Source organism: Eptatretus burgeri, chromosome 4, assembly GCF_056783735.1.
Source record: "Eptatretus burgeri isolate ZD-2024b chromosome 4, Ebu_testis_v1, whole genome shotgun sequence".
NCBI lineage: Eukaryota > Metazoa > Chordata > Myxini > Myxiniformes > Myxinidae > Eptatretus > Eptatretus burgeri.
In genome coordinates, this window is record NC_140964.1 from 17,782,336 (window position 1) to 17,797,021 (window position 14,686).

Genomic DNA, 14,686 nt, shown 5'->3' on the forward strand with positions numbered 1-14,686 from the left:
GCAAATGCCTGAGGGACATTATTATTATGGACAGGCCTTGTCCAAATGGGAATGCTGGTTCACACACACATGTATTGATATCCTCTTTGAGATCTAATTCTCGAATTATTTTTCATCTAGCAATCTATTAACCCTGCCGGTGGGTGTCACATGAGTGCTGGGAAAGAGGGGGGGATAGATGGATTTCTCTCTGATCACACCACTGACTGCGGAGAGAAAGGCGACGTTACAAAGATAGTGTCACTGGTACCCAGAATGCCCCAAGATGATGTGTTGGTATGCTCAAGGTCAACAGTTGTGTTTGTCTGAAGCAAGTCTGATGTTGTCTAACATATTTGTTTGCTCGTGTGCGTGATGTGTTGCACCTCCACCACGAGCCTTCGACCATGTTAAAAAAAAATAAAATAATAATCGAACAACAAAATGTTCTTCATTTCTTCTGCACAACTCCACAGCCTGCGTACGTCTATTGGCCTTGAAACCACATGAGGTCACAATTTCACTCGCATTAAAAATAATGACGTTTTATCATGGTAATTGCATCACTCTACCTTGAAAAAAAGTACGTTGATTTCCACTGTATTGCGTGTTACTGCATCACACTGACAACAGGCTTCGGTCAGTCTTTCACAAACCGGCAGGCCAAGCCTGATGTTTGACTGGAACCGATTTGGGCTGGAATTTTGAATCCATTCGGAGCATTGGCGATAACTCGCCGCCTCTTTGTAAAATACACAGTGGTGTCTTTAATATCCACCAAGTAATGCTGATAGATGTCCAGTTTGACCTCCATCTGCATCATGATAGAAAGGTGCTTCACTGCCTTTGGACTTCCGGTTCGGGGATTTTTGTACGTGTTCGTCAAATTTGTGGCTTCCGCTTAAACCTCATTAAAGCAAATTTTTTTTTGAAATGGACCCGTCGTATTTTTCTGTTACATCTTCGTCTCTGTGTTGCTGTTTGTGTTTCCTTCCAATATTCCAAGTTAAGTCGCACCTTGTTGTGCTGTATTTGTCGAATTTGTTTTTGTGTTGTTCAAGGCCGAATCCTCAGATAACTGCTGTGAAAAATGTGTCTCTTTTGTCTGTGTGTTCCTTGTTTTGCGGCTTTCTTCCTAAATATTGTACTTCATACCTCCTAAACATGATACTACTCCCCCTCCCCTATTTAAAAGAAAAGAAAAAAAAAAAAAAAAAAAAAACCACCTGTGGAGGTGCTACCTCCACAGCATCCCACAAGGGAGTTATGGACAACTATATTTGATCATAATGTGCAAGCTGCAGGTTGTCTTATTTGTTCTTTCCAACTGAACACATTGCTCGTAATGCTGGGATCTAATGCTGGGATCCGAGGTTAAAATGTCATGCATTACATTGATTACTCTTCGGTCTCTTCTTCTTCTTCCCTAAGCAGCACAAGGCTGTGGGGGAGCATCATTGGCTGAGGGTGTGACTGTGCAGATGATACAATACCCTCTGTATGTTGGGGCAGGAGTTTGTAATTTGGCCATGGGACCGGCAATATCTCACCTACTCTCTTGAGAGCAACAAGATGTACTTCGATATCATTTTAATTTTTTTTTTTTTCCAAGAACCAGCTCATTTTGCAGAGTCAAGTACAGTTATTCCCAATTGTTCCACAACCTTGATGCGAACCACCTCAATAGAGCTCACAGACCACAGTATGAGAACCTCTGCTCTCAGCCATCCTGCCATGATGTCCTCATAATTCATGCAGATGTACATCGTTTCCTAAGTTTTTGTCCCACAAGTTCCTCCACGAGCCATGTTCACTGTGCAGAATAAATAAATAATGTACAGCCATCTTGAAAGCCACAGAAAGTGTGTTGATGAGTGAAGATGCAACTGGCTCGGAATACATGCAAATTGTGCGTCGAATGTGCTGGCATGTCGGGAACCACTCTCAAGGGCTGCAAGCATTTCCTTTTATCCTTGAAGCCTGGCTATGTAGAAGTTTTTATTATATTCATGCCTCATTAACCTCTTGCTGTAATTATGCTAATTGTGTTTGTGATGGCAATGGTATAAGAAACCGTTTTTATGAATTGCTCTGCTGTTGTGATTTTTACAATCCATTTCGTAATTCCTATTCTAAATATATGCTCGAACAGGAGTAAATGTTTAGCCAACGAATACCACGTTAATTAAAAGTGTATTTAACTCGACTGGAGGAAGAATATAACAATTTAAATCGGTCTGTAGAGAAGGGGGGAAGGTGGAGAGGTAAGGGGAGGGGGTGAGACAATTTGCTGGCAGTCTGATGAGATAATGCCAAGTGATAATATATTCAATCTTGCACGAGAAGGAAAACACCAAGCTCTCGCAAGCCATATGTTTGCGCTGCGTGTGAACCCTGAAGCTGCTTGTTTCATGCTGGGTTGTTACACAAGGTGGTGATTTGTGCCTAACAGCATAAATGGTCGTAGTACATTCCGTACACGTGGTCCAGGCAGCGACCCGTAAGAGAACAATAAGCCACAACAGCACACGGTCTGGAACTTTCCAAGTGTTTTGCATCTCTTTTGTTTGGTTGTCACATCCAGCAGCACTACACGCAGATAATACGTTGACATATATCCAAGGTCTTTTCACACGCAACGTGTGTTCGTTAGCCTGTGGCTGCTGGTTGCATCGTTGCTGGTAATGTGGCTGTGTTGCCGATGCAGTGCCTACTGCTTCTAGATAAGCCGGTACTCGTTCTGCCGACCTCCGAAGGATGACAGCTGGCTGAATCAACCCAACTAATGGTATTTATCAGCACACAAGGGCTCAAACTCAAGATCCTAAGATAGTATAAGCCAGCCACCTTAACCGTAAAGCCAACACCAAGCTTTATCGCTGAAGTGGTTTGTCCAATACGATTGTTAAACCAAAGGTCGTAAGTAACTGCTACATAATATGCAAAACCTAAGTGTGTCCAATGTGCACCTGACTGTTTACATTGACATTTGTTACAAATTACATAGTTGGGGAGTAGCTCAACACACTACACATATCATGCTTTAAACTTTCTTGTTTGAAACAAGCAGCACATTTCTCCGAAGATATAACAATTAAACAAACAAAACAATGCAGCATTTCACAAAGGGAGTATTCTTACCTGCATTCTTTGTTGAAACATACATCATTCTTTTCTTCTTCTTCCCCCTCACTCCACACAGGTTTCCTGTGCAGCCGGGAAGCAGAGAGTGGCACAGATTATACCAGGGCATAATATGAAGGCTTGAAGGAAATATATATATATATATATATATATATATATATATATATATATATATATATATATATATATATATATATATATATATATATATATATATATATATAAATAATTTTAGGGTAAAATGCTACCGACGAACCCTCGTGCGAACGGCACAACAGTAATGATGTCATATCATGTTCTAGCACGTACATCTATCTATCTTATCATTGATGTGGATGATGACTCCGTTCTGCCAATTCCAAACGAATTGGGAAATCTTGTCAAGGGACATGGTTCGTGAACAATGTGCTTCGACTAGGCGACTGCAGTGTTTAATTGTTAACAGCAAAATTTCGCATTCATGGAGCTTCATACAAACTCAATCATTCATCCAATAATTGCATTCGTCCGACGATCTACACCATCGATACGATAAACTATCGATACAATGAGAGACGTCTGTCTGTCTGTCGGCATATTTCTCAGAGATGCCCATACATATCTTCGTCAAACCTATGGGGGTTCATCAGTGAGTGGCAAGGAGTGTTTCATGGGGGGAAAAAAAAGAAAAAAAAATTTCTGATAAAAAAGTTGGATTTTTTTATTTTTAATTGTTCTAATAGTGACTATGTAAGACTTTGTAACTTTGTGAAAGGTAATATAAAATCATCCCCAACCCCATTCCTTAGTGGAAGCCGAGAAGTGTTTTTGGCCTCGACAAAACAAAACAAAAATTGAATTCTTAAAAATAGCACCAGGCAATGTCAAGTACCCCAAGTCATGTATAACAAGGCAATTTTTGGTGTGTGTCTGTCTGTCTGTCTGAAAATCATTAAAAAAAACTAGAAGGGCACTCTTCAATGTCGTGACATCGAGAGATATGCCTCAACTCACATTATTACATCATTATACATTACTTGTACCACATTTGATTTAAATCCCTTCAGCTGTTCTCAAAGGTGACATTTTTACCTGACATGACCTTTGATCTCTTGACCCCATAATCTAATCAATTAATTAATGCATTCCAACCCCTTTCCCCACACCCCAAGGCTGCTCGAGAAGGGAAAGGGTGTTTCTAGTGTTTATAATTATCTTTCTCAGATGTAACACTCAGACAGCCAAACTACCATTTTCTGTCACGCTTCGACATGTGCAATCAATGTAACATTCATCTGTTCAAATATTATATTGGCGACGGACGTGGTCGACAATATTGGAAACACGACATACATTTTTGTGCTGCTGGATGTCGAAATGCAATCTGAAGATGGCAGGTGAGCTAAGTGGTAGCACGAACTTGCCCTTGCCCTGTCTAGTCTGGGTTCAATTCCTGTCCTGGCGATAAACAACCATCCTGGTGCTTCCCGGGAAGTGCAATACATCATAGAGTCTGGAAGAGAGCTTGAGCCAACTGTGAGCATCCAATGGTGGATGAGCACGGTAGGGAATATCCCATGGCATCTCTCAAAATGAGTTGGTCATTGTGTGCCAGAGCCCTCGCCAAATTATATATTCTTGTCCGAGCTGAGGGTTGTTTCTGCACGACATGTGATGGGGTAGTGACCTGGTCAGAGGTAAATTCTCAGCGATGGAAATGTTGCACACAATTAATATTTATTATGTAGACTTTCACAAGGGATGAGGCCATTTGGCCCCTATCTGTACTGCATCAACATCCCATTAATCCAATTTATTAGTTCATCAATCCAGTGGGTGGGAGGTGGTGAGAGGGAAGATGAGGAGTGGGGAGAACAGTGTGGAAGGCACAGGGTCATCACCACAGTGACATAAGTACACAAAAAAGTCTGGAGTTTTGATTTCAGAAAAAGAATATAAAAAATTTGTTCTTTTGGAAAAACTTTGCTTCTGTCACAGGGGAATAAGAGTAACAACAGTCCAACCTGACTTCCAAGCCACACCCTATTTCAATGAATAAAATAATCATTGTGTAAAAGAGGAAATGTTGAGAACCGGACCTGGAATTTTGGCTAATAGTTGAAGCATTATACAACGACTGACATTTTGTACTTGGATATACTCATTGCAGCTGCCCACAGACACGCAATGAAGATCGGCCACAAAGTGACAAATGCTCCAACTGGTCTCGATAACAAGTGATCCTGTGTCACTTTTATGAGCAAGATGAAGTGGTTTTGCTCATGTGAAGGTCATTCTACTCTCTCTCTCGATCGAGTGCAGCCTGTGGCTGCTGGTTGCATCATTGGTTGGGACGCGGCTATGCCGCTGATGCAGTGTCCCCCTTACCAGTATACTGGTACTCATTTTGCCGACCTCGGAAGGATGACAGGCTGAGTCAATCTCCTGGTGTATTAATTCAGCGGCCAACGGGGCTTGAACTCAGGACCCAAGGATCCCAAGTCGCCACCCTAACCACTGAGCCAACACCAGGCTTGGTCATTCTACTACAACATGAACTCTGTGCGTTTTCTACTGCTGTCCTGAGCAGTTCATTGTGGGATTGTCCATGTCCCAGGAAGAAACACTTTCCCTGCTGTCAGCACAAAGGGCTTCATGTACTTGACGGCAGAGTACTGCGCACCAGTCTGGTCGGCGGGTGCCCGTACGAAGGCCATCGATGTTCAGCTAAACACCGCAATGAGAACAGTGTCTGGAACCCTCAATTTAACAAAGAGTGAGTGGCTTCCTATCCTCTGCAACATTGCTCCGCCAGCCATCCATAGGGATGTGTTGTCATCCTGATACTTCAGCCGCATTTTGGCAACTGAAATTCCAGCCCAACACCTCCTCACTGAACATCTGTGCTGTCTCCTCAAGTCCTGAAAACCACAATGGAACCATGCCGAGCTCATCAAAGCGAAGCCGAATTGTGGAGGGCCGGCTGAGAGGCTGCCACAGCTCCTAATAAACGTATTAAAACATGATCCAACCAGTGCTCCATCCGGTTTCACACTCCCACGTAGGCAATGGACAGCCCTCAACAGGCTCTGCACTGGACATGGTCGTTCCGGTAGCACCCTCCACCGATGGAGGATGAGGCCGGATGCACTCTGTGACTGCGGAGGAGTTCAGACGATGGAGCATATCATGTCGCACTGTCGCTTGCGGCAGTTATCGGGAGGATTTTTATCCCTCCACCAACTCACCACTGAGACAGCAACATGGTTACAGAACCTGGACATTAAACTTTAAGCACAATCCATATCAGCCATATGCAAGAAGAAAAGAAGAAAGGGCTTCAAATACTGATAGACGAGCGATACCCGTGCACACGCACGGGATAGCAGTACAACATAGCTGGTAGCAGACGACAGACCGTACACGGAGAATGACAAAAATATGCATTGTGCAAAATGCAAGTGGTACTATGGAACGCCAAGACTTCCCAAACATTGTCGGCATGTCCGCTAAGTTCCACAGCAATTTCATAGGGATCGCGTGACGGCGAGCTGAGTTTTTAGTGTGCAAGCTTGGCATTATAAGAGATGTAACAATAATGTCTCATCATTCAAAAGATGGGCAATAGCAAGAATGGAGATATTCCATCCTGAAACGAATCAAAACAAAAAGTAATTTGCTGTTATGTTTCCAAATATTGGAGTCCATCTTGGGTCTCTGTAGTGATCACCGCAGGGTGCACATGAAGGTAGCCAGGACGTTTATATTTTGAACAGGAATCGCAACATGAATCGGAAAACAAATCTGCTGTTTTATTTTTATTTGTATACCTTGTCGAGGCTCATATGAGAGCGAACACACAACACACAGCAAAGGGGGCATGAGACATGAGGGGCGGGAGTGGGAAGGATAAAACAGTGGGGAACAGAGATGTCAGAAGATCTGTGGAAGGGAGAGGGATGGGGCGGGGAACACGGGGTGAACAAGATGGACATTACAGGGACTTTCAGGAAGGAAAACAGGGAATTTGAAGGAGGTGGGCTTGGGTGGATTATCGGGGGTACAAAAGATCGAGGACTTGGATGGAGTGATGAGAGGTGGTGTTGAACAGCTGTTTTGAAGGCCAGAAGGGAAGAATGGGATTGATCAGAGTGAGGGAGTTTATTCCAAAGGTGGGGAAAAAAAAGAGGAACGAAAGAGTGAAGGTGAGCAGTGATTCGTGATTTTGGTAGTTTTACCAGAAGGGGGTTGTTGGCGGACCTTGAGCGACCTGCAGAAATGTGGTGGGGACAAATCACAGAGAGAGCAGGGGGGGGGGCGAGGCCGGAGAGGAGAGGGTAGAATACAGAAAGACCACCGACCAGCCTGCGGTGAGAGAGTGAGAGGTCCAAAGACTCAGCCTCATCGCGAGAGATGCCAATGATCTGAAATGCCTTTACTTGGTTTCCACAGCGTGAAGCCGAGAAAGGTGGGAGGCAGAAGCACCAGCCCAGAGCGGAGAGCAGTACTCCATCAGGCTGCGGACGAAAGCTTTGTAAGTGGTCAGGAGCTCAGGTGGGCTGAAGAAGGACTTTGCACGATGGAGGATTCCCAGTCGGCGACTGGCTTTGGAGTCGAGGTTTGAAATGTGACTTTCCCAGGAAAGGTCATATCAGATAGTGAGACCCAGAAGCTTGAAAGAAAGGACTTCTTCCAGAGGATTGTTGAGAAAGTGGATGGGGGGGGGGTTAAACGGTCCTTTCAGAGAGACATAGTGAGAGTGGATTTGATTCCCACAGAAGGATTTGTCCAGATTGAAAGACATGTTCCACATGTGATTTTACCCAGATCTGCAGTGAGCGAAGAAGCTGCTGCATACCAGTCTGAGGAATGACAGATGGTAAAGCAGAGGGTGGAGTCATCAGCAAATAGATAAAGAGGATTTTCCAGAGAGTCAGAGAGATCATTGATGAAAACTAGAAAAAGAACAGGACCCAGAACGCGACCTTGAGGAACTCCAGCCTGGACAGGAAGAGGGGATGAAATAACTACATTTCGGGGCACACGTTGTCATTTAAGAGTGTTCGTCTCTGAATTTGTCCCGATCGCACTTGCGCAAAGGAGCGACAGGGGTGCAAATTAACATTTTTATCCACTGGCCAGCAGGGCCGATGACTAGAAAAAGCTACCAGCCCAGCAGAATTTCTACCGGCCTGATAAAATAAAGACAAAAGTCACAAATTTGATATCAAACACTTTTAATATACTCGCATGAGTGAGTTGGATGAGTGTGGTTGGTTGGATGAGTGTGGTTGGTTGGATGAGTGTGGTTGGTTGGATGAGTGTGGTTGGTTGGATGAGTGTGGTTGGTTGGATGAGTGAATTTAATGGAGGAGGTTTGAAGAATGAGTGAGTTTGATGGAGGAGGTTGGGTGGATGAGTGAGTTGGATGGATGGATGAGTGAGTTTGATGAGTCGGGTGGGGGTGGGGGATGATGCAGGGAGGAGGAGGTTGTGGGTGATGGGGGGGACTATTTTTGTGTGGATGATGGGGGGAGGGCAGGGGGGTTGTGAGTAGTGCTGGGGGGCATTTTTGTGGGTGACGGGGTGGTTGTGGCTGATGGACGATGGGGTGGAGCGGGTTGTGGATGATGGACAATGGTGGGGGTACTACTCGTCCACCCAACATCACATACAAACTCACTCATCCACCGAACCTCACCCATTCACCCAACCTCACCCATCAAACTCACTCATCCACAGTATCTCACCCATTCACCCAACCTCACCCATCCACCGAACCTCACCCATTCACCCAACCTCACCCATCCACCGAACCTCACCCATTCACCCAACCTCACCCATCCACCGAACCTCACCCATTCACCCAACCTCACCCATCCACCGAACCTCACCCATTCACCCAACCTCACCCATCAAACTCACTCATTCATCGAACCTCACTCATCAACCCAAAAGCCTCATCAAACTCACTCATTCACCCAAATTCACTCATTTAACCAACCTGGCAGTGTTGGGCACAGATAACGAAAAAGTTAACTTCGATAACGATAATCCGGTAATTATAATACAAAGTTATCGGAAGTTAACGAAAATCCGATAATGATAACTACTTTCTAACATAAAATTAAAAAAAAAACAAGGAAAAAGCTTCAAAACCCATAGAAAAGGCTTATTTATGCTAAACCCAAGAATAAAATAAGCATTTTGCATCTTTTTGGAGTGTACGAGTCGTCACACACAGCACGGTTAACCGGACGGAGTCCAACATGCATTGGGAGGTAAACGGGACGGGTCAAGGACACAATGTGAATCCAACAAACAAATTAATGTCCATTTCTTACCGAAAGAGCAATGGGAATAGGTCGGCGGACGCTGCGCACACAAACAGGAAGACACCGTTATTAAAAAAAACTGAGAGGCCCGACCTGACAAACACACCGAGAACAGTTACAAACATGGCGCGACGGTATCTCCACGCCTCAACACTCATGTCCGATTGTCCGTCGCTCTGCCGAAGGTTAGACCGTCCTTGTGTTTGAATTAACCGATCTGTACGTTTCCCAACCTTGACCAAACCCAGTACCTGCAGAGCGGAGCAGCCGCATGGCTGAGGAAGTCGCCATTGAAGGCTTCTTCTTCTTCTTCTTCTTCCGCGACGGTATCTCCACGCCTCAACACTCATGTCCGATTGTCCGTCGCTCTGCCGAAGGTTAGACCGTCCTTGTGTTTGAATTAACCGATCTGTACGTTTCCCAACCTTGACCAAACCCAGTACCTGCAGAGCGGAGCAGCCGCATGGCTGAGGAAGTCGCCATTGAAGGCTTCTTCTTCTTCTTCTTCTTCTTCTTCTTCTTCTTCTTCTTCTTCTTCGTCGTCGTCGTCGTCTTCCTCTTCTTCTTCCATTTTTCTTCACGCGGCGGCCTGATTCAGCATTATCTTGGAAAACAAGTAATCTATAATCATGTACATTTTTCTCCTCCTTGATAATTAGTTCGGCGAAATGCGACCCGGAAACGATAAAAATGTTATCGGACGAAAAAATTCGAGTTATCGGAAGTTAACTGGTCCGATATAGGCCATCAGCCTAGAAAGTGCTTGAAAATCAAGTTTCGTTCCACTCATGGGGGGGGGGGGGTAGACAAAACCTTGACAATATGATCCTATATATATCCAAATACATACGTATGCAAAAGCTCTCCACTCGAATAGCTGCAATGATTGTGTATTTTCATCTTCAAAATCGATGCATTCCCAACGTTCTCTCATTTGAACTTGGATCACATGTGGGCCACGTGACGCTTCGCCAGCCAATAGATCAGCTGACATCGTATGCAAATTACGTCAGACTGTCATGTGACCAGCTGAGTTGTCCAAGACGGCAGCTTCCTGCAGGGAGGAAATCACCGGCAGCTGATCGGCGGTTTTTGATGAATATGGCCAGTGAGGACGCTCCCCCGTGTATTATTTACCAGGACAATGTAGCGATCAAAGAAGTCAAACGTTTTACGTCTGTAAGATGGGATAATGGAGAGAAAGTGTCAACAAATGGCTCGTCTTAGACGGTCACGAACGACGTTTAGCCGAGAGTGCCGGTGTGAAGATTTCAAGTTACCCTCGGGGATAACTTGAAATCGATTTCATCCCACCCCCTACGATTTCAGATTACCCCTCCCCCCCCCCCACTTCAAAACATTTATTTATGTTGTTTATTTACAAAAAAATAGTAATTTAATCGATATTGAAAACTAATTAGGGAAAAACTATTGACCACGTGACAGCTTTTAAAGAGTTTGCAATGAATTTTGATTTTGCTGCCATAAGAAGACTAAGCTGCCATACGAACACCACCACCACAACGAAATTGTGAATTAAAAATTATTATGAATGATTTTATTTTAATATTATTATTAATTGAAATCAGTATTTCTCGTACAGTTATAGCTTTTGCCACATTTTTATGAAATCCTTCTTCGATATAGTTGATCCAAATAGACATACTGGTATATCTTTTTAACCAACTCAGACTATATTTACAATTATGGAAACAACGCAATAAAATCAATGTATAAGAAAGGCAATGGAAACAGCTTATTTTTAATTCACAATTTCGTTGTGGTGGTGGTGGTCGTATGGCAGCTTAGCTGCCGGGGTAGCTCTCATTTCTTGAAGCTCGACTGTGTCGCTGATGCAGTGCCCCTCGACCAGAACACACACTGGAACTGGTACTCATTTCGCCGACCTCGGAAGGATGACAGGCTGAGTGTGTATCAGATTATCAAGGTTTTGTCTGGAGTCCCTTTTTCGATCGAGTTGCGACAACTAACGATTTGACGCCATCTTGAGTCCATTTAGTGCGGTGCGCGTGCGGAGCCGCCGTATGGCGCTTGTGCATTGAACCGTGTGTTCCATTATGTTCTCGATGTATGAGAGATGGGAATGGTCTTTTCCATGTTGATAATGAACAAATTATGTGAAGATGACAAACTAGAAGATTTATGACAACTAAGAGCCATATGATAAAGAAGAAATTCACAGAGCTGGTTGTGATTTAACAGCCACAGACATTTAGAACCATGACAAAGAAGGAATGAACTAGACAAGTCCACGTGCTGCTTATTTCAGCCTCATTTTAATTTCAGGGAGGCGAGAGCAAGACTCGAACTCCCACCTCCCTGCTTGTACATGTACAATACAATGTTAACAGTTATCTTTGTATTCCTGCAGTTGTTTGACCTTGTTTATCGTGTGTGGGTATATATTTGTGTTTGTTTAATTTTCATATTTAAATTATTAATCTAAACTTTGCTGCATGTTGCCGATCATATATTAATCCCACCAAAAATAGATTAGCCCACCCCACCCGGCCCCCTCATTTCCTCTCTATCTCTCTATCTCTCTATCTCTATCTCTATCTCCAATACATATACAAATTACATATTTACAATCACACACATACACGCATGTACTAATGCACACACATACAAATTATAAATTGAAAGTCACACACAGACAAACAAAAGTTAATGTCCTCACACATTCAAATCAACAGAGACAAATACATACATTCAATGCATGCACCCCCCCTCTTTCTCAGTTGTGGAATACAACTGTTTAACTGTCATGATTTGGTTTCTCGCAAATTCTTTCCGAAGCATCACTGAAAATTTGAATGACAATAATCATATCTTCCATGTGAAAGTACAAAAAAAAAAAAAACGTATTTTATTATTTGTTTTACGAAGGTCTCAGAGACCATTGTGAAAGGCCGTGTTAGCCCGGATCCGTTCTCCGTTCATTCGTCTTTGTTTTGACTTTAGTGTGACTTTGACTTTGACTATGAGTCTGACTTTGGAGACATGATCGAGACCCTATATTAATTGATCTAGCTCGAAGACTCGAACTCAAACTTAATTTTAAATAAAGATGCCTTCCCCTTCAAGTGCTAATTAATCCACGAGCAATGGATAACAAGCTGGAAAGCCAAAGCAAAGGCCAGTCTCACTCGCAGCACACAAATATACGCATATGGGACCATTACCACCATCACACTGACCTGGCAGAGAACTGACGAAGAAGTTGCTTTCCATCCAACACGACTGACTGTTCTCCCAGATTTTCTGTCTTTTAGCATCTGATGGAAATCTATACATCTTGAATCCCTTCTCCGTTCTATCTGTGCACCCAAATGTGCAATAACCTGTCATTTTGACGTAAAATTGATGTAAAACACAAATGAGAACGCTGCGTACAGCGGGGACATTAAAACGCTGACCGATATGAGTCCGATCCTGTCCGCGATGGACTCAAAATGGCTCCACGCAATCACGTGACTAGATTTTTCTGGACCCTCTATGTCGCTACTCTCTCTATAAAGGGACTCTAGCTTTGTCTACCCCCCACCCCCCCCCCCCCCGATGAGTGGAACGAAATTGCACGATACAGCTTACAGCTGATGGCCTAATAACGATAAATGGAAGTTAACTTCCGATAATAGTCTGATAAAAAAAGTTAACTTCGATAATTATCTGTTAGCAGATTATCACTTTTGTGCCCAACACTGCAACTCGTGCAGTAGATTACTGAAATAATCTTTCACTTGGTGGTACAAGCACCAAATTTGGTATACATGTGCTCCAGGACCTATTCTCTCAGAAAAGTACATTACCCACGTTGAAAAACAAGATGGCCACCATTTGAAGTGGTTTGAGTCTGTGTTTGAGCTAAATTTTGATGGAATAATGCTATTTTAACGTTCTATGCATCAAAATATATGTTTTTGAGTTAGAAAAATCCATTTCTGCACTTACAAAATCGTAATGATTGAAAACTAAGATGATATGGCCGGAATTAAATGACGACAGGCTCTTTTCGCACTCCATTTTGCAAAAAGAAAAAAAAAATGAAGAATAATATAGCATATACAGCAGGAAATTATTATCTTTTGAATCACGTGGTGGATTAGTCAATCATTTAGTCCTCACATTTGCATGCACACAACTGTGTACACTTGAGACTGAAGCGATAGCATTTACATCGCCCTCGGCATTCCGTCTTGCAGCCACATTTTGTTAACTGCTGACAACTCTGGGAAATGGGTGGAAGGGTCGTCCAAAAGACTTGCCAGACCTCACCATCTTTCTGCCACCCCCAGTTAGCAGGGCTTTCAGTTTGCATTTTGCACACCGTTGCCTGGCCCCATATGCAGCCTGCTGAGTAGGCAGACCGTTTGACATGCTGTACGAGAGCTGCGCTTGTCGGTGAAATGGCATCATAAGACCTTTGCTTCCGAGCGAACAAGTCCAGTCTTGCCTCATCCACTTTGTCCATAGTGCTGTTCTTGTCATACATGGTGACGACAAACTTCTCAAGGACGCTATAGTCTGCATTTTCCACGACTGGTGGGTACTGACAACTTCTTGAAGACGGGAGTCACTTGAGGGTAAACCTCCCATGCCTGCCATGCAGTTTTTTTGCCTTTTCCACGAAAAGCTGACAATATCAGAGCCAGTGAAGGCGTGAAAGAACAGCATGCCACTGGATTTGTCTGGGCCAAGATTTGCCACCATGTCATGAATTGGCAACCACTTGATGAACTGACCCTGGCCAAATTCAACCCACAGCATTTCCATGCCTGCATCTTGGAGGGTAACAAAAACACTGACTGCAACAACGAGAACATCTGTGTCACATGCATAAATCAACATAGACGTCACCTGTTGCTTGGCTGAATGAAGAGCATGAGTGAAGATTCTGGAGTCGGCTTCCTCGTGGTTGCAAGGACTTAAGCCATCAAGACTGATGGATCTTTTGGAAAGAGCCTGATCTCCTTTGGTCACAACAACGACATTGTCAGGACACATGGTCACTATCTTGTCAGCAAGGAACCCAAAGAGCTCTGTCTTGTTGTTGTTGTTGTATCTCAGGAAACTTTTCCAGTTAGGTGGCAGCTTGGTTTTCTCCATCACTCGGCGTCGATCCCCTTTGCCTCTTTTTGATCTTGTTTCAGCCTTCAGGCTGGAAGTCCAATAAACATCAAAAACTGTCTGTCCTCGCGAAATTCGATGAGTTCATCTGAATCTTT

At 43.7% G+C, this 14,686-nt stretch overlaps 1 protein-coding gene across 6 annotated transcripts in view; it reads right to left on the minus strand.

Moving 5' to 3' along the window:
• The window catches only part of LOC147027562 (MAGUK p55 subfamily member 2-like), a 745,773-nt gene that overhangs the window by 99,776 nt on the left and 631,311 nt on the right, over nucleotides 1-14,686 (minus strand). For all 6 annotated transcript variants that reach the window (XM_085877071.1, XM_085877072.1, XM_085877070.1 and 3 more), the window contains one exon: nucleotides 3,121-3,186. In XM_085877071.1, coding sequence (XP_085733197.1) covers nucleotides 3,121-3,186 — 66 coding nt within the window. The remainder of the gene's footprint in view (nucleotides 1-3,120; nucleotides 3,187-14,686) is intronic.